Source organism: Saccoglossus kowalevskii, chromosome 3 (assembly GCF_978046115.1).
Source record: "Saccoglossus kowalevskii chromosome 3, keSacKowa6.1, whole genome shotgun sequence".
Classification (NCBI taxonomy): Eukaryota; Metazoa; Hemichordata; class Enteropneusta; family Harrimaniidae; genus Saccoglossus; species Saccoglossus kowalevskii.
In genome coordinates, this window is record NC_140643.1 from 40,480,437 (window position 1) to 40,505,350 (window position 24,914).

The following is a 24,914-nucleotide window of genomic DNA, read 5'->3' on the forward strand; positions in this document are numbered from 1 at the left end:
TGCCAAATGAGATATTAAACAGTGGGAAAATACAGTAGGCGAGTTGATCTTTAATATTTATTGACCGCAATACAATATGCATTACTGTAAACAATAAAACAGACATGCTAATTACATTACAAATTTATTATATAAATATCAAGGCTACACAACAAGTTAATTATAGAAAATCTGAAAATAAAGAAAGCAGATTTAAATATTTGATTTGAAAATAAAACTGTATCACCTGTTCCTTATGCATAAACAAGAATTGATTGTATATGAGAATACATGTATTCATCAAGCTTTATTAGTTATTACAAGAGTTGGTCAAAGAATTTGTTGATAAAATAAAATAAACAACAAAAATATCTTTCAATATGCACATACAGAGGTAGCAGCAGAAAACTTATAGTAGCCATGACCTAGGCAATTTGCGAGGTATGTAAATGTGTCGAAATGGGCGTAGTGCGAGTGGTTAGTGCTAGTAGCACTAATCCGAAATAGTACTAGATCTAGTGCTAAAATGGCACTAGATCTAGTGCTAAAATGGCACTAGATCTAGCGCTAAAATGGCACTAGATCTAGTGCTAAAATGGCACTAGATCTAGTGCTAATATGTACATAGTGCGAGTGGCATTGATATCGCATTGTCAACGACGTCAATACATCCCGTAATTGTCCGAAAATGAATTAATATTTATGTAAATTGTTGTATCTTTCATTCATTGGAAATGTGCTGCAGTGGGAAAATTGAGAATGTACATGAATGTCATTGTCCACGTTTGTCGTAATCACGGTTACTAAAAGAGACCTTTGAAACAACGCGATCGGCCGGGAAACTAGCTCCACGGACAGTGAAACTGCAGGTCAAACTTCGCAATTTTTACAAATTGTCAATAGATACACTGTATGAAATCGTATTGTGTGGAAGTTTGTGTTTTTAGCTTCGGTGGATATAAACTTGTAACTTGTATGTAAATGGTGGAATTCAGCGTTGATTTTTTTTAAATCGCTGACGTGCCGTTTTATTTCTAGTCGGCGCCACATTTAATGAAAATAGATCTTCAATGAAATTATGATGCCATATATGAACTAAATAAAAAAAAATTGTATACTCCTAGTCTAAGTCCCGGGTCCCTGTAAAACTCGGTGGATTTTGTGTGTACGGCGACCTGTGAATGGGCATGTCGCTCAGTACCGCTGGGAACCAGACAGAAAATGAACCGTTGTCTGGTTGTCATGACATTGACCTTTGCGGACATAATCAACCAATGATAAAAGTGGATTCACGCAATCCTGTTGTTACATTGTACCAAGGAGCATAGACCTTAGAATGTCTATGCAAGGAGGTACTAACGGAAGCAGCGACAACCCCTCTCAAGTGGCCATTTAAAGGCCCAATTCACTTGCCCCGGGCAAGTGTGAATTGGAGGTGTGGCTACGCTAATGAGTGTTGTTAATCACTTGCATAGCCTATGGCGCATCCTGTTTCAGCAGTCCAACATCACGTGACTTTGATTGACAGTAGTAATTATTCAAGATTAGTCGCACGTCCCTTTCCCCGGTTCATGTTTTTTACTTTTATCCGCCAAAATCTCAGCTCGTACACTATTTATTGTCATAATACTACACACAATCACTGCTGTGATATTCATAGTCACATGCATCCACTTTGGCACGACATAATAGACTTGTAAGTTCGAGAAAACGCGTTTTTACCGAGCTTGGCTGGAGCTGTTTACTACAGCGTGACAAGCACGGAAATAATCCCTATTGTTTAGGAGCGTATTTATAGTATACCTGGGCCTTTAAGCCTCTTAACTGACTTATTCCCCTTTGTTTCAACCCAAGTTAATCCTGATAAGGACACTGTCAAGCTCATCTTTACACAAGTAACCAGTTAGCGGAATATGATATAACCTCGCCGATTTTTTAACATGACCATTTAATATATATCTAGACACTTTCTCAGCAATAGTATTTTTTAGGAGTCCTATTATTTGTTCTGGACTCTCGAAATTTTGTTCTTGTTACAGTTGCTAATAATTAAAACATGCGAAATCTGTGAAGTTACAAGTTAGTCTGTTGAATTTCCGGTTGTGAAATGCGTATTTTAACCCTTCACAGCTAAACAAACCCAGTGCGCATACGTGATGACCGTAGTTTCGTAATGCGGCGATTTTTCGGCAGTTTTTAAATATTTTGGCGTAATTTTTTAGACATTTCAATCTTTCCGGACGCCTAAAATAGTCTATTTAAGCACCGTCCCTCAACACGGACGGTGATTTAAATTTTTATTCAAGAGCGTGTTTATTGTTACAAGCGTGAATGGGTAAGCTTCGTTTGGACAAAGAGCTGCTATCACTGTAAACAATATTAAATTATTCTTCTGATGCTCAGTTCATCTTTTGAAAACAACTATTTTTTGACTTGAAAAAAAAAAAATCATGTCATTTTCCCATCAAAATCCAAGCCAAAATATCGTACTACAACATCGGCAAATCTCTTCCGCGTTGCGTTCAACCTATTTAAATGAGCTATGGTGATTTGAACACATGGGCATCCTTCAGCATTTTGATTGGTTAATTAGCGATTTGACCTATTAGCTCAACTCATGCAAAAGAAACATGGCGGATACCCATACAGCATCGAGCGTTTATATGCGATCGGAATCATTTGCTTACAATGAAACTAAGTGAATTTTATTTGAATTTCATAACAATTCAACGAATTTATTTTTTGTGCATTATTATAATCACTACTGAATAATATTCAACAATTGTGAGACGCAGCATGACCGGATTGCGCAACCATAATCATTTGCTACTACGCAATGCAGTTGTGTTCGTTTTTATTTGAAACTTCGTTGAGAATATACTTTCGTTACCAATAAAATAAAAACAAATGTATTTGAAAAATGACACTGGGCGATATTGTAATGAAATTGCAGGCGGTCTACTTTTTAATTCAACAAGAATTATTAATTATTATTGTTAACTCTGCAATAGTTTCTTTCGTCTTAGGTGGCCCAACTGACGGTGTTGAAAGTCTGCGTAGTTAGATACTTCAATGATGAAAATGGAAGTCCCCAAAAAATATTTGATGATTATTTTTTGAAATTCTGAGCCCAAAATAAGTGCCCACCAGCCGTGAAATCCCCAGGGAGATTTTCGGATGGCTAATTTACGACGGCATATAAAGAAAGTATTATTATGGACATCTCGCGTATATTGCCGATGTTTTATACTGTTTGTAGTTTGAATATGAAAGTGGTTGTTGATGCCCCTCCTATTATTCGACGTCGTTGACAATGCGATAACAATGCCACTCGCACTGTGCACATTTTAGCACTAGATCTAGTGCCATTTTAGCACTAGATCTAGTGCCATTTTAGCACTAGATCTAGTACTTTTTCGGATTAGTGCTACTAGCACTAACCACTCGCACTACGCCCATTTCGACACATTTACATACATGCAATTTGCATATCATTGTTTACATGATGTACATATTATGTATGATTTATGTTTGAACATAATAATATTTAAGGAACAATATTGAGATCTGGCAATCTGCAAAGCTACTTGAAAGTTTTAAACACATTGCCTACTGATGCAGTTATTAGCAATTTATTGTGGCTATGCGTGGAGTCTTTCAGCAGGCAATGTGGTAATATACATGTATGTATTAATACAAGACATGAACCAAAATAGATAGTTATGACATTTGCGAGTTGAGCATTTTGGGACAGTTTTACTCATTATTAGTCCATATCATTTCAGTTGGCCAGCCTATAATGTATTTTGTCAAACACATTCAATTTGATGGCCTACAGCCAAATAATGCTAAAACACATGATTTTCAAATACCATATGGTTGACTAAGTTTTGATATTAGACAAACACTGGCAGATTTAAATATTAACAAAGATTTTAATTATTACGCCTCTGTCTAAATTGAATTTATTAAATTTGAATATTGCATAATAAACAGACCTTATGTTCTAAGACAAGTGATGGCTCCACTTGTCTATTACTTGCCCAAATCAAGCCCCAGAAGAGTGAACTCTCCCAATCCATACCATTTTAAAGAGATTTTAATAGCATAGTTTCTCAAATCCCCAGCGTTACCTTTTTTTCTTTCTTTTTTTTAGCTCCCAGGCCATTTTCAAAAGGAATAAAGTATTACCCCCCCCCCCCAAAAAAAAGATATTACAGCACTTATAAATTATTGCAGAATTTATGGCAGACCATTTATTAAAAAGAATAAAGTGAAACATTAAAGTCCAAATTGAACAAGTAAAATAAATTGCATATGCCCAATGCCACCAAATGTAATTTTGGCATTTTTACCCAGGAGAGAGATTCATTTCTCTACCCAATTATTAAACAGCATCTATAAACAACTTTTGACAATTTGCTTCAATGAAAATGCAGATTAATATTATCCTAATTTTACTAGCAGATTTGTCAAGTAAGATATAATGACTTTGCAAAGATTGGTAATGAATACAAACTGAATGCAAGCTACACTGCACCACAATATACATAAAGAAAATTAATGTTGCCAACCACAGAGTAAAATATATGAGGGTATTTTATCCATACAGTTAGTTATACCATATTTTTTGCCTATGCAGGTTTTAGCCAACAATTAAATATATGACAATATAATTATTGTAACTAATAAACAGCAGAGGTGTTGGGATATGTGTACCTGCTTGGTAAAGTAGTACATACACACATGATCTAGGGATACTTTTGCTTAAATTGAAATGAGTGATTGTAAAAATCTGTAGGTTTATAGCAAATACAATAATCACTTGTGTCTGCTCATGTCAAACTGAGAACTAGCATATATTTCTAAAGAGTGTAAGACAGACTAGATGTTGAATGTAAAATACTGATGAATAAAATATCACTGTGTTTGCAAATTTAGTTCATATGTTCTATATTGCATGTAAACACTAAATATCTGCTGCAATTTGCAATTTGAGTAAACAAATGAGCTTGTCATATGGAGTATAGCTATAATATTACGTTGTTATTGGAAAATACAGAAAGCTGTAAGCTCCAGACAACCTTTAGCAGAGTGTACGTACAAAGAGAAAAATTTGTTTTTATGTGACGTACATCACAATGGTGATATGGATTTTTTTAGAGCTATATATACATTATACATATTATAATTAACAGAGCACATATACCTCAGCATTAACATTATGTCTACATATTTATATGTGGTCATGGTGAATCAATAATCTTTTCATGGTTGAAAGCAATATCATGTCGATTATATGTTTAAAGTGAGGAAAAAAAATGTCAACAGCCATTTGTGACTTTTGGCAATTGAAGCTTCAGAATAGTTAGTGAATTGATAATTTAGGTCACCAATCTATATGAATGCTATAAGCAGTAGTACTCTCCCAGATGACATCACAATGGCTTATACAATATGCATACAAAATCCATAATCTAGCTGTAGATATACATAGATACCAATCCTTTATCAAGACAACAAATTATTACTCAAGTATATTTTGTTCATAAGAGCAGTAAACAATGTTTGTATAATTATCCCTGAGAAAAACAATCATAATAAAGAATGTAATTTGACTAATTTGCATTGGTGAGGGGTAGAAGGTCCTTGAACAATGACCCATGATGCATATACAGTGGCTGTTCTTGTTTTATCTGACTGTGTTAGTTAACAGTTCCTTACCCTATATCACTATATACTTTATCCTTTGTTTGGATTTCAATTTTTATTGCTTTGGTGACAATAACATTTCAGACACAGCAATTGCATGGCTGTGGGCAAATAATTTACTACTGACAATTAAAAAAGCAATATAAACCATCAGTTGGTGATGGGTGTCAGTCTTATAAATATTGCAAAGCTTTGTTCCTTTTCAATTCAGTGGTGATAAATGTCAGCACCAATTTCTCACAGTAGACTAGGAAACCTTTAATTCAACAGTGTCACTTATTGTAATCTTGAAGGCTGTTGCTAGGATAGAAATGGCCAAATGCTACCTGACACAGTGGTTTGGATTGGGTTGCATATACACATGTATGTATGTAAGTGAGCGTATGCGCAGTCATATTAATAAGCAAAAAGCTTCGAGCACTGTTACTATAGCAAACACACAAATCTCAGTTGGCTGTATTATTATTATTCTATCCATACTTTAAGTACACATAAGTAAGAGGTCAGTTTAATTTCAACAAGCAGCCTATCGGCTGATTGAGATAGCTCCGCTGTTAGCAATGCACATTTCAATTACTGAAGACATCATTAGAAAATGAACAATATGTATAGTATCAAAGCAATCGGACTTGCAGTTTTTAACAAGAAGTCGAAAATATCACTTTCTACCAAAAATGAACAAATCTGAGAGAGGTCCACATGTAGTACCTATATATGTAATATCAAAGCAATTGCACTTTTTAACAAGAAGTCGAAAATATCACTTTTACCAAAAATGACAAAAATATTCACTAAAATTAGAGAATTGAAGATATCAACATGAAATGAACAAACCTAAGAGAGGTCTACCCAAGGTACATATACACCAAGTATCAAAGCATTCAGGCTTGTAGTTTTCAAGAAGAAGGCGAAAAAGTAAAACATTGACACGGACGACGGCGGACAATCACTCATATGATAAGCTCCGCTCGACAAAGTCAACAGCGGAGATAATAAAAAGCCATAATGTAAATTTGATATTCACAAATTATAAATTGCAAATACACATTTTGATTATCTTCACTCCATAATATAATCATACAATTGTGATTGATAACTTAGTGAAAATAACTTATTTTGTATTCATTTATTTCTACTGGATATCCAGCAGTGGGGTGAAAATGTCAAGTTCATATCACAGAGGAGAATTAATTACATGTATACTCGTATACAGGAATAATAACAGTGTATGGCTATCAAATAGCCTTCAAAAAAAAAATAAACATGAACTTTTAAATCAATGCAAGAAAAATGTTGAATATTTTAAACAAAATGAATACATTTTTCTCAATTCTAGAATCACTATAACAAACTGGTAAAAAGGTTGTTAAACATTTGCAAATTTTCATGCCATTTCATTATTACTGATCGATAACTGTAATTTGATATGCACTTTATTTGACAAAAATTGGCAATATAGCAATGAGAAATGAAAACATTCAGAGGAGGCGGTAACAGCAAAGCTACCACTTTGAAAAAGCTGTTCATAGACCTGTATAATTAAAATTAAATCGTAATCCCGATAATGGAGCATTTGTCCCTTAACAATCAAAGCAAAGTACTTGTCTGTCAGAAAATGTTGTCTGAGAAAACATGCAAAAAATTACACTTTTAAGTACAGGTTGCACTGACCTACTCAGAGAGTGTTTTAGCTATTAGTAAGTATTACTCAAATTTACTATTAGTCTGGTTAATTTAATGCATAAGCTGACATTATAAATTGAAATTTTCCATTTAAATTATTAGATAATCATTTGAGTGAGAATACAGAATTTAATAAATGTTGTGGTAGGAATGAATAAATTCACTTTGCAATTACACTGCCAAAAGATAATATAAGCCCTGTGTTTTATTTAAGAAGGAAGGTGGCAATTTGAGCAAATAATCAGAAGGGGTAAATTATGAGACTTCATATTTAAAGGTTTGTGATTTTAATGTTTTTTTAGTGTTTATAAAACATTAAAGAAAGCCGTTATACTTAATAAGATATCACATAGTTATGACAGAGCAATATTTCTAAATTGGCAGGAAGGATGAGTAGCCCCATAACTGCATCTTCCAAACCGTACTGTAGGATAATACTACCGGTATACTACAGGTATATATATTATATATTGCAAATTGGCACAGTAGTCAAAACGTAGAATTACATTAGGGTTTCCAAAATCACATTGGGGACAACAGATTTCAAATTAACAAGATGTACCCCTTGCACTTTCGTGAAACATGAAACGAGTCAATGAAATATAACCATCTTTTGTAGATTCATAAAGCATATTGAATTTAGATTAAATTTTAATTTAGTGTCTGTGAGTTAAGATAATGTTTGTTTCAACAATGACCCTTTTCACAGAATAATTTATGATTTGTGATTCATCTCAGCCAATGGTGACAAAGTGACATAATTTGTTGCAGGCAAATTTTAAATAATTCACCATTGGTGACTAGTTGGAAAAGACCAGCCACGCTTATTTGAGACTGTTGTTTTGTTTGAAAGATGACATGCCTTATTTTCAAGCATAGAAGAATTGGTGTTAATAATCCAAAATCACTGTACGCATTTACCAATCCAATTGTTTGTGAAAATGTACAATGTAGCTCATAGGCTCAGTTCTGCCACATGATGTGTCAGCTATCATTGTTTTAAACCATTAAAATCATTTTAGAAAATCATTTTTATGAATTATTAATTCATCTTTTCTCTTTAACATTTCACATAAGGTGTATGCATGTGCAATATAGGCAAAATTTCACTCAGATAATTAAATCACTCGATATTTTAAGTTTTAAAAGCATTTGTGCATGATTATATCTGAATAAATGTTACCTTCTCATCTGATTCATCATCATCAGCTTCTGGATCATATCTTTCAGCACATACTATAAAACAAAACATATTAAAAACTATTAATTTAATTCTACTGACAAAGTGTAATGCAGTGGAAATGTTCTAAATTAGTTGACACTTAACAGACAACCTGGGATCATGTGACAACTGATAGACTTCCACAAACTACTGGTGTTGATTTGTAGACGAGAATCTACATTTCAATGAAAAACACATTTCAGAAAAACAACCTTTATTTTCAAACAGCACTATATAATCGTTTCCTTCAAATCAATTCTTTTGTATTTTGATAAATCATTGCACCCAGCTTTTACAAGCTGAGAATGTTCAATTAATATTTTGTCTGTGCAAGTTCAGTATTGTTCAGTAGACTTTAACAACCAATTTGGCATCCTAAATGCAGGTGTTAATGACTATATCCTTGACCAGCACTGTTAAAGGACTGACCTGCTATATGCTTGACAATAGTATAATTAATTTTGTTTTTTTAAATAATGAATGAATTATTCAGATTTTTTTATCATTTCAAAAGATAACAACAAATGTTAATGACAACCACATATGACTGGCACTTAAATTTTGGTTATTTGAACAACTGGTGAAAGATGTCATAATTTTGCAATATGAGTCTGATAGTTGTTATAGCACAAACCATGCCCATATTGTGTCACAGATTCAATCACGCAATACTATTACATTTCAATTAAACGAAAATAAATATTTAGCTGGACTTAATTTTTTGCTGAACCCAGGTACAATTTTTGTAGTAATTTAGGTTCACTGATTTGCATTTTAACTGTACATTTTATTTTCACTGATTTATTTGTTCAGTGAAGATAAATTCTGAGATAAACAAATACAGTAGTCTATAGTTTTAACATATTTACCGCTCTGTGTAGAATTCTGAATTTCAGCTTATATGTTGTTAAGAGCCAACCAACTAAACAACAATGGCACATGACTACACAAATATACCTTATTCATTTGTTCATTGTCTGGAAATAGGTTTACAATCATTTGATTTTCATTTTGGTATAAAAAAGACATGTAGGTAAAATATTAAAATTACTGAAAGCATATCTGGATCTACCAATGTATATGAATTTACATGATTTTTTTTCTTAGAAATTACAGAATATTTAAATATTTTTTTAGATCGAGCGTTTTTTTTCAAAATTAAATAAACAATTCTATATAATGAGATGAAAGGCACCATGATCAATGTTTTTAAAATGCTTCCAAGGGCAACCAATCAATATTACAATATACGTGCAATCAAGTGCTGTTTTCATGTCACTTAATCTATGGTATTTTTTGTGTGCAGAGTAAAGCTTTGAAGGAAGGGGGAGACAGAGAAAATCTAAAGTTTGCCTGCAATCTCTATACAAAAACACATGGTGTGTGAACAGAGAAGAATGTGCAATTTCACCCATTTGTTAATAGCTACTGTGCATGATCGTGGCCATGAAATGCTACTTGAGACTGAGACATGTGTCATGTACAATACATAACAGGTCTTCCAACACACATTAATGTCAGGACCAGAAATTGAATGAAAATGACATGCAAGTTGTAACAGGAAGGATACAGAGATCATTGCACTAGACCGCCATTCGTACTACAGACCTTCAAGTTAATACTATCCACATGCCAACATGTCGTAGCTTTTTTTAATTAGTTCCTTAAAAGTTCAAACAACAGAATAGAAACACTCGGGCCATAAAGAAGAGTACCTACCTGATTTTCTCCTGTTAAATCTATTCTTTGGAAGATCTGGAGGGTAAAAATAAGAGTTTGAGTGAGAAAGTGAAGACACACGGAACCCCATTGTGGAAGACTTGAGCTGCTGAAGCGTGTCTCACAGACCTTGGGTCACTTTGACTACTATGTAAATGGTCAGTCTCACTATATCCATAACAACAATGCAGATTGAGTAACTCCCCCCTCCAACTGATCACCACCATTGAGTGCATGACCTTCTAACCCTTATTGTTTTCCTGACAACATAGTGACACAGAATTTTTTTTTACTTTTACAATTATCTTTTTTTTTGGCAGTTTACTGAATCAAATCTATGACCAGCATAAATATATAAAGTATAATTTTTAGTTTATAACTATATTCTACCATTCTGTACGAATCAAGACATTTGAGCTCATAATTTTTGCTGAGATATACGCTTCACTTAAATTCACTGAAAAATAAAGCAAAAGGCTTGTATTCGACTAACACTGATTATTATTCAAATTAAATATCTGAACTGCATGAAGACCTATAGTCTGAAACAATAACGCACATTTATATAGTCATGTAATATTTACTGCAGGCAGTCTTTTTCGGCACATAATGCAATTCTATCATTAATTTAACTGCGTGGGCACAATTCTCTGATGTACGAACAAGAATCGGTAGGTGTACGTTGAGACTGTTAGAAAATTTGACCTTAAATAGCATAAATTATACAAATACATTTATACTGAATATGTGATAAAAGGGACAGATTTAGATATCTATTTGAAAGAACATCTGGTGCAGACAAGGGATTTGCAAATAATTATGAACAGCCAACAATTACATTGAATTTTCCACTGACTGACTTGTATGATATCTTACAGTGGGTAGTTTTTCAATCGTGGATTTACAAGATCAAATATGACATTAGATACTGTCACAGTGGTTGGCCTAAAAGCAAGATGAATTCATTAGCTATTCTGACTCATCAACATTGTTGGTTTGCTATACACAAGACAGGAATGGTAGACAATTTATTGATTTCGATTTTACAAATTTATAATATCTTTATTCAATATCACTAATTTAATTTAACATTAAATCAGGAGTGCCTGAAGCAAATGATAAAGTTGTAACAAATGTATAATAGCAAAACTATTTTTTTTTATGGATTTGCTTGCATGTAATCTTGTAATTTTTCACAAACAGACAGACAAAACTAAATATATTACTGAATGGTGCGTACAAGTACAAATAACATAAGACAAGGGTATATACCAGAACTGTCAATTTACATGAAAATGGAATGAAAGTGACTTATACAACACACACAGATATGTTATATTTAAGAGTAACCACTACAAACTATATAATATAGATAAGCATATCATATTTTCTAATTTTTAGTTAATACTCACTGATGCTGAACATTATCATATATAATTGTTTAATGGCTTTCACAAATGAAGTAATTTTAGGCCATAAACCCAATCCAATATTGCCATAGAGTTATTCGTGTCAGATCCTAACTGATTATGCCATGCCACTCAGTCTATAAATTATCGATAATGCAATCTACCCATATAGTCAGCCATCAGTATGACATTGGCCTACCTTTTGTGCACTGCATGATGGAGCCAACAAAACGAGTCAGCCATTTTGAATCAGAATTTAAAACAAGTGTGGCATAATGTTTAAAATTTGAAGGCAATCATTCAAGGCCTGTCTTACATATAAGTCTGAAACAAAATGGCCACCAGTCGACCATTTTGAGTTTGATTGTGAAAAGAATGCAATAGCATGGGTGTGACATAACTAATGTAGGGAGTATATGTAAAGTTTGAATGTGATTAGTTCAGGCATGTCAGCGTCATGACTCTGGCTAAAACAGCATTCATTAAAAAAAAAACGACAACCAGTAGCCATTTTGAATCTGGTCTATAAATTATTTCAAGAGCAAAAAAATCTGGTGAAGGAAAACACAGAATGCTGACAAGTTCAATAATCAGACAGTATACATCCACATGCATGCAACACTAATTCAATCACATTAGCTACATGCATTTTGGGATGGTGCATAAAAGTGGCCATGATGCTTGGATTGTTCACAATGAATAGTTTAACCAGAACATCTCTTTTATAGGTAAATTGATATCTAGATATAGATAGAAATTTTATCTGATGCTAAATTATGCAATTATATGTAAATTATCTATAGTCAAAAAATACAAATACAATACTTGACCACGTTAGCGGCCACCCTCACTTTTGCACAATTTTTATATTTCAAGTCACATTCGGCAAAGCGCCCACCCCTTCAAAATGCAACTAATTTAAAACTTGGTCTTTGATAATGGCGTAACGAATCTTGGCAATTGTTTTTATATGATACAGCGTGGATATCGACTGCTGTGAATGCGTAGACCACGGTAACTGTGTGTATGCTATGCTTTGACAATGACCTGTTAATACAAGTAAAATGCGGTAAAATATTTCATGCCATATTCAGTTTTTTAGAAAAACCATGTCTTTATTTGCTGAAATCAATTCCAACAGACCGTAATTGATAATTGAACATTGATAATTCACTTCCGCATTGTGTTACCAGAAAGTCTTCGGGAATTTCCGAAGAATTGCGTTGGTACAACACAGCATTCTCATTGGTTAATAACCAGCTTGACCCATTAGGTCAAAGAACGCTGTTGCAGGTCAAATTATGCAAATGCATCATGGCAGAAAGTAATTTTCATCGAGAGTTTGCGTACAATCCAACACATTCGTCAGTGGAGATAATAAAAATTTTGACTTCGACTGTGTTCCAACAAATTTGAAAATTCTGGTGGTAAGTAATTAATATTGTAATAAAATGTGCATATTTTTTGTGATCATTTCTGTTTCTTCATTGCAAAAATCAATGACGACGCAACTAATTACGTAATTTAATTTTCCCTAAAAGACGTAATATCCCCCTCAGTCTGTCACATGATGAATCAAAATTTTCATTTGCACTCTTTTTGAGGGGGGGTGCTCGAGTAAGCGCCCACCCCTAAAAAATCATGATTTTCTGAGTTGAGGACCCTGGGCGCAAACGCAGTCCAGTACTGTTTTGAACTGTATTTAATACTTAGAAATGATGAACATATAATTTGCCTATCAAAATTCCACACACACAAACAAGTGTTGAAACATTCAAATCCTAAAACACCACATTCAAACAACGCCCAATTAATAAACATTATAAAACAAGTCTTAAACAGCTCATTTTGACTATGTCAAAGGGAAATTAAACTATATCTTCTAAGTTAATAGTAGATTAGATTTTCATTCAATTCATTGCTTTTCAACCACAAATGAAATGCATAATCTGATACATTTAAGATTACTAAAAAAAATATTTCACAATACGTCTGTATGTGTTATGCTGATGAGGCTGTAGGACAAGCAATCGGGACAAACTATGAAGGTCAATTAAGAACTGATTAAAATGGAACTCAGGTTCCCCAGTCTTAAGATAGCTGTGTACATCAAGTATATTCTTTGGGCTAAGTGACATGTACTGATTGGACACTTGCACAGTGTCTTGGTTCAAACATGCATGAATATATGCACCTAGGTGTTTCTACAGAGGTGAATTTGATGGAGAGAACAATGTTCCTCATTCAGGGACAATCGCCTATACTTGATTGGAAATGCGAGGACTGATAAAAGTAAACATCTTATTGCTCTTTGAAATTGGTTGAAATAAAAGTATTCAATTCTATTTTATTGTTGACTATTTTCGAACATTGGCCTAACAAGAAAAAGTCTCCATGGCAATTTAGTATTGTTTGTGACACCATCCAGCATAGTATCAGTAAATCATCATCATGTCAGCACCTTTATTATAAACAATAAAAGTACAAAAAGAAGAAGCAATATTGTTATACTTTCTGACGCTGTGCATTCAAAAAATATCATAAGTATTAATAGTGAATAACCAAAATATTATCTAATTTAGAAGATGTGTAAATATGTATCTCTTTCAGAATACGTCCATGCATCTCTGAGATTGGGTTCCAGAATGTTTGAAATGTGTGATTTTAATGCATTTTGGGCCCTAAGATTGTTGTCAATTCACCATCTAAAATCAGATCATGAAACAAATCCATGTTCGATATGATGATATCTATTGTATGTGTGAAGTTTCAACTTGATCAATCCTGGCATGTCAGACCAGGATCGAACTGCATTCTTTGAAAAATACAAGCCATTGCAGTTGTCACAGCCTCCTGTTTGTGTACATTAATACATGACAAATGAAATGTCAGCATTTATATGTTCCTTTTTGATCAAGTCAATGTACCAGTTCTACACTGAACTAATAATTTGGGACTGCCATACAATATAACATGTGAATCAATAATGTCTATATTGGGAAAATGTAAAACATGTATTGCAACTCCAATATAGTGCATTTTGGGATAGTTATGTCAAGATTGCTGGAGCTGACACACTTTATGATTGTCATCCCACAATACATGTTTTGGAATTGTGATATGAATTGTAATGCAACCTAAATCAACTGTTTTTGAAATGCTAGAACAAAATCATCTTTGAATCAAGTTTTGACTTAATTAGACAGCTTAAATTTGAGATATACACAGAAATGGGCAAAAAAAAATGAAGTTATAGTTTTTTATCAAACAAAATGGCTACCAGGTGACCATCTTGAATTGGATTGTGACATAATCAACTTTTCTTGATGTGTTACAGCATGATTGTCTGGGAACCAAATTTGGATGTAATTGGATGAGAATTTGACATAAGCAGGAATGTGCAAAAAGTTCTTCTGAGGGCTGATTATGGCCTTACAATGGCAGCTATTCGGTCATCTTGAATTGGATAATGAAACAAATGAATGTGCACATGTCCAATATGATATCTAAAGTTAGAACTTGATCATTCCTAGCGTGTGAGAAACTGCTAGATACAGACGGAAGCATACATACACACACATGGACAGACAGACTATGTCAATCCACAAGAAAAAATACCTTTCATTTCAAATGGTAAATCTTAATCTGGTTTCTAAGGGAAATTTTGCTCATCGTTATCTGATTTAGAGAATAAAATTTTGCTGACTTGCAACTTTTTGCTCACTGCATTTTGGTCATCAATTATCCAATGTCTACTGATTGATTGTAACAATAAGTGATGTCTGTCTGTGTCATAGTCATTGACTAAAATGTACTGGGCCATTCTCACCTCAGTGGCCTTCATTTTTACTATCGCTGCACATTAGGGTTAGGGTTTTAACACCAATGCAGAGCGGTAGCAAGCGATTTTGCTAGCAATGTTGCTTTCAGATTACCATCTAGTACATTAAGTTTGGTGCAATGAGGTGTGTACAAACATGATGAACTAGAGCATAGGTAATGTGTAATTATATATACCAATCTTTCTTATTATTTATTTATATCAGACAATAGACTTTGCAATATACATGTATAAGCCTGGTTACTTTCTCATTATTTTGTGGGTTCTTCCGGGCTCTCTGTATGGAGGAGGGGTAAAGGGATCCATGAAATAGGCATGGGAAAATAGCCAGGCTATTTTGCTATGAACTATATCTGATATATAGCAGCCAGTTCCCAGGACCAGCTAAATACAGTGAAATTATTGTGTCTTTGTTCTCTTGTTATCCATTTTGATTATAAAACTTCGCAATAAAATGTGTTTGGTTTATCCCATTGTATAGTATGATTGTTTGCTTAAACAGATAGCTTTGGGGCGTGGACAACTTTACGCAAGATTTTGGTTACTCATCATGGTGAAAAGGTAAGTAGCTATAGCCATGAATGGCAGAATGCTTACCATGCACAGGGAACAAAAGTTATCTGCATATGCATGTGTTTTGACATATAGAAATAAAATGATGGGAAGAAACCATGTAGCAGTGTTCTATTGCAATTTTAAAAACAAGTGCCAATCTTTTGTCTGAAAGCTACATTGATAACGAACTAGCAAGCTGCTAACATGATGCAATATTGGTCGAAAGTCACATGCCACTGCTTAGACATGCATACAGTCTCTTTTTTGATTTTGATATACTTTCAATAAAATAAAATATGTGAGTGTATAAATGGCAAAAGCCAGGTTACCCCCTAAAAAACAACAGACTTGTGTTCCTTGTGAGGGGGGTCCCTTGCTGTTAATATTAATTAATGGGAATTTCAATGACGTCACAAATTGGAGCAATATATCACATATCATATTTGATGGGTGAAGCGGGCATACATTCTTTCAAGATGGACGTGAATGGCGAGCAAGCGATTGCTGGTGCATTGACAAAAACAAGCATCACACGATTGCTGGTGCATTGACAAAAACAAGCATCACAACTGTCATATTGCCAAGCACACAAGCAATGCATTTGCAATGTATGTGGATCAAATACAGAAAAAATGGATAACCGCGGAAAACTGTTCAAAGCTGGCCAGAAGAAGCTTGCTTGTCATTGAAATTGAGTTGGCAGTTAGTGATTTGACTCACAAAATACTAGTACAAGCATCACAACCAGAAGTATACAACCTCTCATTGGTATTCTCAAGGCAATATACTAATATCTTGAGTGCACCTTGAACGTCTTGCTATGCCATCATAAGAATATGAAATGCAAGCATGCGAAATTGCAGTTTTGGTGTGGTTTCCACTAAACTATCAAGACAATCATTACCAGTGTCGCAAGAGGGAGTCTACAATGGACACAAGTCTCTTGTTTGTTTCACACACCGTCCCTCATCACAGTCAGAGAATCAAACATATCATTTGTAATTGTACTCACACACTTTTTTTTACACTTTTAAATGGTCATATACAGAACAGAAAAAAAGAAAACCCATACAAATATTAATGAAAAATTGTATTGCCAACTACAACAACATCAAATTTATAGAATACTACTGCAATTTACTTGACAGGCATTAAACTAGAAAAAACAAACAATTTTGAACGAATTAATTTCACCAAACGAGTTTGATTAGTCTAGACATTAAAATAGCACATACATCAACTACTTGTATATACACCGAATATATAGATTAAGAATTATTATTATAATCCATTATAGAAGATTGTCCTATGAATAGGTTTGGTGGTTATGCAAATAATTATCGAGATTTTGAGCTACCAATCGACGACGAAGACTCGAGTTCAAAGGACAAGTTTGCCCAAATGCACGCCACCCGTAACATTAGAACTTTGACCGGAAAGTTGACGGCTTGAAACATTATCGTGTATGAATGATATACCCGAGCTTCCTCATAACGAATTCATTAACAACAATACCGTATAGAGGCAATGTGTGCAACACAAATAATCGACGGGATTTGACATGACCTACCTCTGAAACGAACGAAAGTGTCAGACATGTTAAACACTTGAGTGAAACGTTAGCCGACTACAGTCAACAGTCTTCATGTCCGCCACGCGCTATCGAACGTGGAATATACGTGTTTGGAAATTTTTGTTATACCAAACAGTATACAGAATGAAAGATTTTTTTACGTGACTCAATAATATAATAAAGTCAAAAGCACATGAATACAACGGGCACGGACACCTGATGACAAACATGATTCAATATGGGCGAGAGATAACGATGGGAGGTACAAGATGAACAACTCACCTGGCGGTAATTCATCATCGGAATCTGTCTGCATGGGCTCGTCCGGGTCGGACGGCTCCGAAAACTTCACACCTCGTCGTCCCGCCGTTTTGCTGTTGCTTTCATTCAGCTTTGTAAAATATTGGGCAGCGAACTCGACGAGATCGGCGGGCTTCTCCCGGAGAACCGTAACGGTAAACTCCTGGAGTAAATCCGTAAGGCCGGGCGGTATTTCAAAATTCATCACGCATCCAGAAAGAAAACACTGGAGAATAAAAGGTATGAAATATACAATAAAATTAAAATTGGAATGCTCCACCCGCGATGTCTACCAGCTGGTTAATAATATCGCGTTGAAAAACCTGTATAGTGGGTAATTTTTTGAAGCTATCTTATCGTCAGGCAGAAGAGTTCAGTTCACGCTACTGTTATTATTATTCCGTCAACGTGCTGTGTGACGTCACACATCGGCCAACGTGCAGTATCACATAGCGAAACATTACACCTTGCAAGAGTACATTAAATAAAACAGACGAAATGGTAATGAGAAGTCTGAATTTACTTGTAAATTTGTTTACAGTACTTCTGTATCAATATCTCACACAGAAAGTCTGTTCAGATCAGCTAATGAACCTTTTTCTGAACTAAAATAATCCCCAGGCGTAATGGTACACAATGATTATTGTAATGAGGTGGATGCGCAACTTCATAAAAACCGCAAACCGTTTTGCGCAACAGTCCCTGGCAACCACTTGACATTGACAAAGTGAAGAAAACAAGAACACAGACAATATTCTTCAGATGTTTTAAAATCTTGGTAGATTTTTCATTATCTAAATTTTCTGTTTGGTTAATATATTTTTAAAATAGGGTGTTAGCTGGCTTCCTTATGATGTTCATCAGAAAAATATAGTGAACTTCTCCTACAAATGTTTTATTTTCTGGTTGCTATTTTAGCGAATTTAGTTACCCTATATTTTTGGATAGATCTATTCTTTACATTTAGTCTGAATGAGATTGTTGTGAAATTATGAATTTGCTATTAATTCCAATTAGCACAACTTGCTCAAATGCTATGGCAGTCCTTTTACAGTGTTTCTACAATGAGATCATGAGGGTTTTTTTAAATATTATTTATGATATAATAATTTAAATTTCTTTTATTTACTAGTTGGTAGTTTTTTAAAGTGTTGCTACTGTGAATTTTATAAAGACAAGATCAGCTTGATGGAAATTCATGAAATATTTATAAAACATTTACTTAAGAAGATCCTAACACTTCATTCAAATCCAAAATTTGTTCATTTAATAGCTATATAGGCTATTTGGTAATGCCCATTACCTATAAGTCTTTGCAGGGCTCCTTAAGTCATTGTTCTATTTACTGCCATGCAACCCCAAACATGCTGTGATAAGTCTTGTTGTTTTCAACCGACATTTGAAATTCTATATAAACAAATGTATGCCTCCATGAAATTCACAGTAATCACAGTGGTGGATCTAGGGGGTTCTTGGGGTCCGGACCCCCCACCCCCCGTTGACAAATAATAGGGATTAAGATGTATGTAAATACAAAAAAAGATAAAATATGTGAAATACAAAAAACACCATATATTTTAATCTGAGCAAATATTTCTAGAAAAGATAAATTTTGCAAAAAATGTATACAGCAATCTCACTTGCTTTGCATTCCTTTTAAAAAAATAGATAAGTAAATTAAAAAAAAAAAAACAGTTTAATAGTATTAATGTTTACCTAAAATATATTACATGATATATAATATAATTTTTCTTTCACAGGACAATTTTCTACACAGCAAAAGTACTAGTAAGTTATACATGGTAAATATAGAAATCTTGTGCAAACAAAAGGAACATAAAATGCTACCTGTAGGGGCGCTATACAAATTTATTCGGTACACTACCATGAAAAACATTAAAGCAGAATATGCAAGTATTATAATTATCCATGACTACTTTCAATACAGAATTTTAAACAATATGGAACAAAAATTTATTACTCCACTGACAAAATGAACAAACAAACAAATAAATAAATAACAAGTACCAGCATGGCCCACTGAAAATCTGCGACTCACTATGAATTTATGACAGAATAAATGTTATGTTAATATTACTCTCAAGTGTTGGTAATTTTTTAATATTCAACTTGTTGCTAAACGAAGTCTAGCTAAATATGCATTATGTGATTAGCCAGGTCTAGCTAAATATGAATAGTCGGGTTTAGCTAAATATGCATTATGTGATTAGCCAGGTCTGGCTAAATATGAATAGCAGGGTCTAGCTAAATATGCATTATGTGATTAGCCAGGTCTGGCTAAATATGAATAGCAGGGTCTAGCTAAATATGCATTATGTGATTAGCCAGGTCTGGCTAAATATGAATAGCCGGGTCTAGCTAAATATGCATTATGTGATTAGCCAGGTCTGGCTAAATATGAATAGCAGGGTCTAGCTAAATATGCATTATGTGATTAGCCAGGTCTGGCTAAATATGAATAGCCGGGTCTAGCTAAATATGCATTATGTGATTAGCCAGGTCTGGCTAAATATGAAAAGCAGGGTCTAGCTAAATATGCATTATGTGATTAGCCAGGTCTGGCTAAATATGAATAGCAGGGTCTAGCTAAATATGCATTATGTGATTAGCCAGGTCTGGCTAAATATGAATAGCAGGGTCTAGCTAAATATGCATTATGTGATTAGCCAGGTCGGGCTAAATATGAATAGCCGGGTCTAGCTAAATATGCATTATGTGATTAGCCAGGTCTGGCTAAATATGAATAGCCGGGTCTAGCTAAATATGCATTATGTGATTAGCCAGGTCTGGCTAAATATGAATAGCAGGGTCTAGCTAAATATGCATTATGTGATTAGCCAGGTCTGGCTAAATATGAATAGCCGGGTCTAGCTAAATATGCATTATGTGATTAGCCAGGTCTGGCTAAATATGAATAGCAGGGTCTATCTAAATATGCATTATGTGATTAGCCAGGTCTGGCTAAATATGAATAGCAGGGTCTAGCTAAATATGCATTATGTGATTAGCAAGGTCTGGCTAAATATGAATAGCAGGGTCTATCTAAATATGCATTATGTGATTAGCCAGGTCTGGCTAAATATGAATAGCAGGGTCTAGCTAAATATGCATTATGTGATTAGCCAGGTGTGGCTAAATATGAATAGCCGGGTCTAGCTAAATATGCATTATGTGATTAGCCAAGTCTAGCTAATTATGAATAGCAGGGTCTAGCTAAATATGCATTATGTGATTAGCCAGGTGTGGCTAAATATGAATAGCCGGGTCTAGCTAAATATGCATTATGTGATTAGCCAGGTGTGGCTAAATATGAATAGCCGGGTCTAGCTAAATATGCATTATGTGATTAGCCAGGTCTGGCTAAATATGAATAGCCGGGTCTAGCTAAATATGCATTATGTGATTAGCCAGGTCTGGCTAAATATAAATAGCAGGGTCTAGCTAAATATGCATTATGTGATTAGCCAGGTCTGGCTAAATATGAATAGCCGAGTCTAGCTAAATATGCATTATGTGATTAGCCAGGTCTGGCTAAATATGAATAGCCGGGTCTAGCTAAATATGCATTATGTGATTAGCCAGGTCTGGCTAAATATGAATAGCAGGGTCTAGCTAAATATGCATTATGTGATTAGCCAGGTCTAGCTAAATATGAATAGCAGGGTCTAGCTAAATATGCATTATGTGATTAGCCAGGTCTGGCTAAATATGAATAGCAGGGTTTAGCTAAATATGCATTATGTGATTAGCGAGGTCTGGCTAAATAGGAATAGCAGGGTCTAGCTAAATATGCATTATGTGATTAGCAAGGTCTAGCTAAATATGAATAGCAGGGTCTAGCTAAATATGCATTATGTGATTAGCCAGGTCTGGCTAAATATGAATAGCCGGGTCTAGCTAAATATGCATAATGTGATTAGCCACGTCTAGCTAATTGTGAATAGCAGGGTCTAGCTAAATATGCATTATGTGATTAGCCAGGTGTGGCTAAATATGAATAGCCGGGTCTAGCTAAATATGCATTATGTGATTAGCCAGGTGTGGCTAAATATGAATAGCAGGATCTAGCTAAATATGCATTATGTGATTAGCCAGGTGTGGCTAAATATGAATAGCCGGGTCTAGCTAAATATGCATTATGTGATTAGCCAGGTCTAGCTAAATATGAATAGCAGGGTCTAGCTAAATATGCATTATGTGATTAGCCAGGTGTGGCTAAATATGAATAGCAGGGTCTAGCTATAGTCGGGTCTAGCTAAATATGCATTATGTGATTAGCCAGGTCTAGCTAAATATGAATAGCAGGGTCTAACTAAATATGCATTATGTGATTCGTCATGTCTAGCTAAATATGCATATTGTGATTAGCCGGGTATAGCTAAATATGCATAATGTGATTAGCCACGTCTAGCTAATTATGAATAGCAGGGTCTAGCTAAATATGCATTATGTGATTAGCCAGGTGTGGCTAAATATGAATAGCCTGGTCTAGCCAAATATGCATTATGTGATTAGCCAGGTCTGGCTAAATATGAATAGCCGGGGGTAGCTAAATATGCATTATGTGATTAGCCAGGTCTAGCTAAATATGAATAGCAGGGTCTAGCTAAATATGCATTATGTGATTAGTCAGGTGTGGCTAAATATGAATAGCAGGGTCTAGCTAAATATGCATTATGTAATTAGCCATGTACAGCTAAATATGCATATTGTGATTAGCCGGGTATAGCTAAATATGCATAATGTGATTAGCCAGGTCTAGCTAAATATGCATAATGTGATTAGCCGGGTCTAGCTAAATATGCATAATGTGATTAGCCAGGTCTAGCTAAATATTAATAGCCAGGTCTAGCTAAATATGCATAATGTGATTAGCCAAGTCTGGCTAAATATAAATAGCCGGGTCTAGCTAAATATGCATTATGTGATTCGTCAGGTCTGGCTAAATATGAATAGCCGGGTCCAGCTAAATATGCATTATGTGATTAGCCAGGTCTAGCTAAATATGAATAGCAGGGTCTAGCTAAATATGCATAATGTGATTAGCCACGTCTGGCTAAATATGAATAGCCGGGTCTAGCTAAATATGCATTATGTGATTCGTCAGGTCTGGCTAAATATGAATAGTAGGCTCTAGCTAAATATGCATTATGTGATTAGCCAGGTCTAGCTAAATATGAATAGCAGGGTCTAGCTAAATATGCATAATGTGATTAGCCACGTCTGGCTAAATATGAATAGCCGGGTCTAGCTAAATATGCATTATGTGATTAGCCAGGTCTGGCTAAATATAAATAGCAGGGTCTAGCTAAATATGCATAATGTGATTAGCCAGGTCTGGCTAAATATGAACAGCAGGGTCTAGCTAAATATGCATTATGTGATTAGCCAGGTCTGGCTAAATATGAATAGCCGGGTCTAGCTAAATATGCATTATGTGATTAGCCAGGTCTGGCTAAATATGAATAGCAGGGTCTAGCTAAATATGCATTATGTGATTAGCCAGGTCTAGCTAAATATGAATAGCAGAGTCTAGCTAAATATGCATTATGTGATTAGCCAGGTCTGGCTAAATATGAATAGCAGGGTTTAGCTAAATATGCATTATGTGATTAGCGAGGTCTGGCTAAATAGGAATAGCAGGGTCTAGCTAAATATGCATTATGTGATTAGCGAGGTCTGGCTAAATAGGAATAGCAGGGTCTAGCTAAATATGCATTATGTGATTAGCCAGGTCTGGCTAAATATGAATAGCCGGGTCTAGCTAAATATGCATAATGTGATTAGCCACGTCTAGCTAATTGTGAATAGCAGGGTCTAGCTAAATATGCATTATGTGATTAGCCAGGTGTGGCTAAATATGAATAGCCGGGTCTAGCTAAATATGCATTATGTGATTAGCCAGGTGTGGCTAAATATGAATAGCAGGATCTAGCTAAATATGCATTATGTGATTAGCCAGGTGTGGCTAAATATGAATAGCCGGGTCTAGCTAAATATGCATTATGTGATTAGCCAGGTCTAGCTAAATATGAATAGCAGGGTCTAGCTAAATATGCATTATGTGATTAGCCAGGTGTGGCTAAATATGAATAGCAGGGTCTAGCTATAGTCGGGTCTAGCTAAATATGCATTATGTGATTAGCCAGGTCTAGCTAAATATGAATAGCAGGGTCTAACTAAATATGCATTATGTGATTCGTCATGTCTAGCTAAATATGCATATTGTGATTAGCCGGGTATAGCTAAATATGCATAATGTGATTAGCCACGTCTAGCTAATTATGAATAGCAGGGTCTAGCTAAATATGCATTATGTGATTAGCCAGGTGTGGCTAAATATGAATAGCCTGGTCTAGCCAAATATGCATTATGTGATTAGCCAGGTCTGGCTAAATATGAATAGCCGGGGGTAGCTAAATATGCATTATGTGATTAGCCAGGTCTAGCTAAATATGAATAGCAGGGTCTAGCTAAATATGCATTATGTGATTAGTCAGGTGTGGCTAAATATGAATAGCAGGGTCTAGCTAAATATGCATTATGTAATTAGCCATGTATAGCTAAATATGCATATTGTGATTAGCCGGGTATAGCTAAATATGCATAATGTGATTAGCCAGGTCTAGCTAAATATGCATAATGTGATTAGCCGGGTCTAGCTAAATATGCATAATGTGATTAGCCAGGTCTAGCTAAATATTAATAGCCAGGTCTAGCTAAATATGCATAATGTGATTAGCCAAGTCTGGCTAAATATAAATAGCCGGGTCTAGCTAAATATGCATTATGTGATTCGTCAGGTCTGGCTAAATATGAATAGCCGGGTCCAGCTAAATATGCATTATGTGATTAGCCAGGTCTAGCTAAATATGAATAGCAGGGTCTAGCTAAATATGC

The 24,914-nt window shown here is 34.7% G+C and overlaps 1 protein-coding gene across 2 annotated transcripts in view; it reads right to left on the reverse strand.

Annotated features, from left to right (window-relative positions):
• Positions 1 to 24,914, reverse strand: part of LOC100372987 (cAMP-dependent protein kinase type II regulatory subunit-like) — a 65,076-nt gene that overhangs the window by 21,762 nt on the left and 18,400 nt on the right. The window contains exons 4-6 of one of the 2 annotated variants that reach the window (XM_085497204.1): positions 17,976 to 18,219; positions 10,316 to 10,351; positions 8,558 to 8,610 (exon numbers count right to left, since the gene is read on the reverse strand). In XM_085497204.1, the coding sequence (XP_085353330.1) occupies positions 8,558 to 8,610; positions 10,316 to 10,351; positions 17,976 to 18,198 (312 nt within the window). In that variant the 5' untranslated portion in view covers positions 18,199 to 18,219. Of the gene's footprint in view, positions 1 to 8,557; positions 8,611 to 10,315; positions 10,352 to 10,444; positions 10,521 to 17,975; positions 18,220 to 24,914 lie in introns of those variants that run through there. The other variant, XM_085497205.1, reaches the window with a different exon arrangement.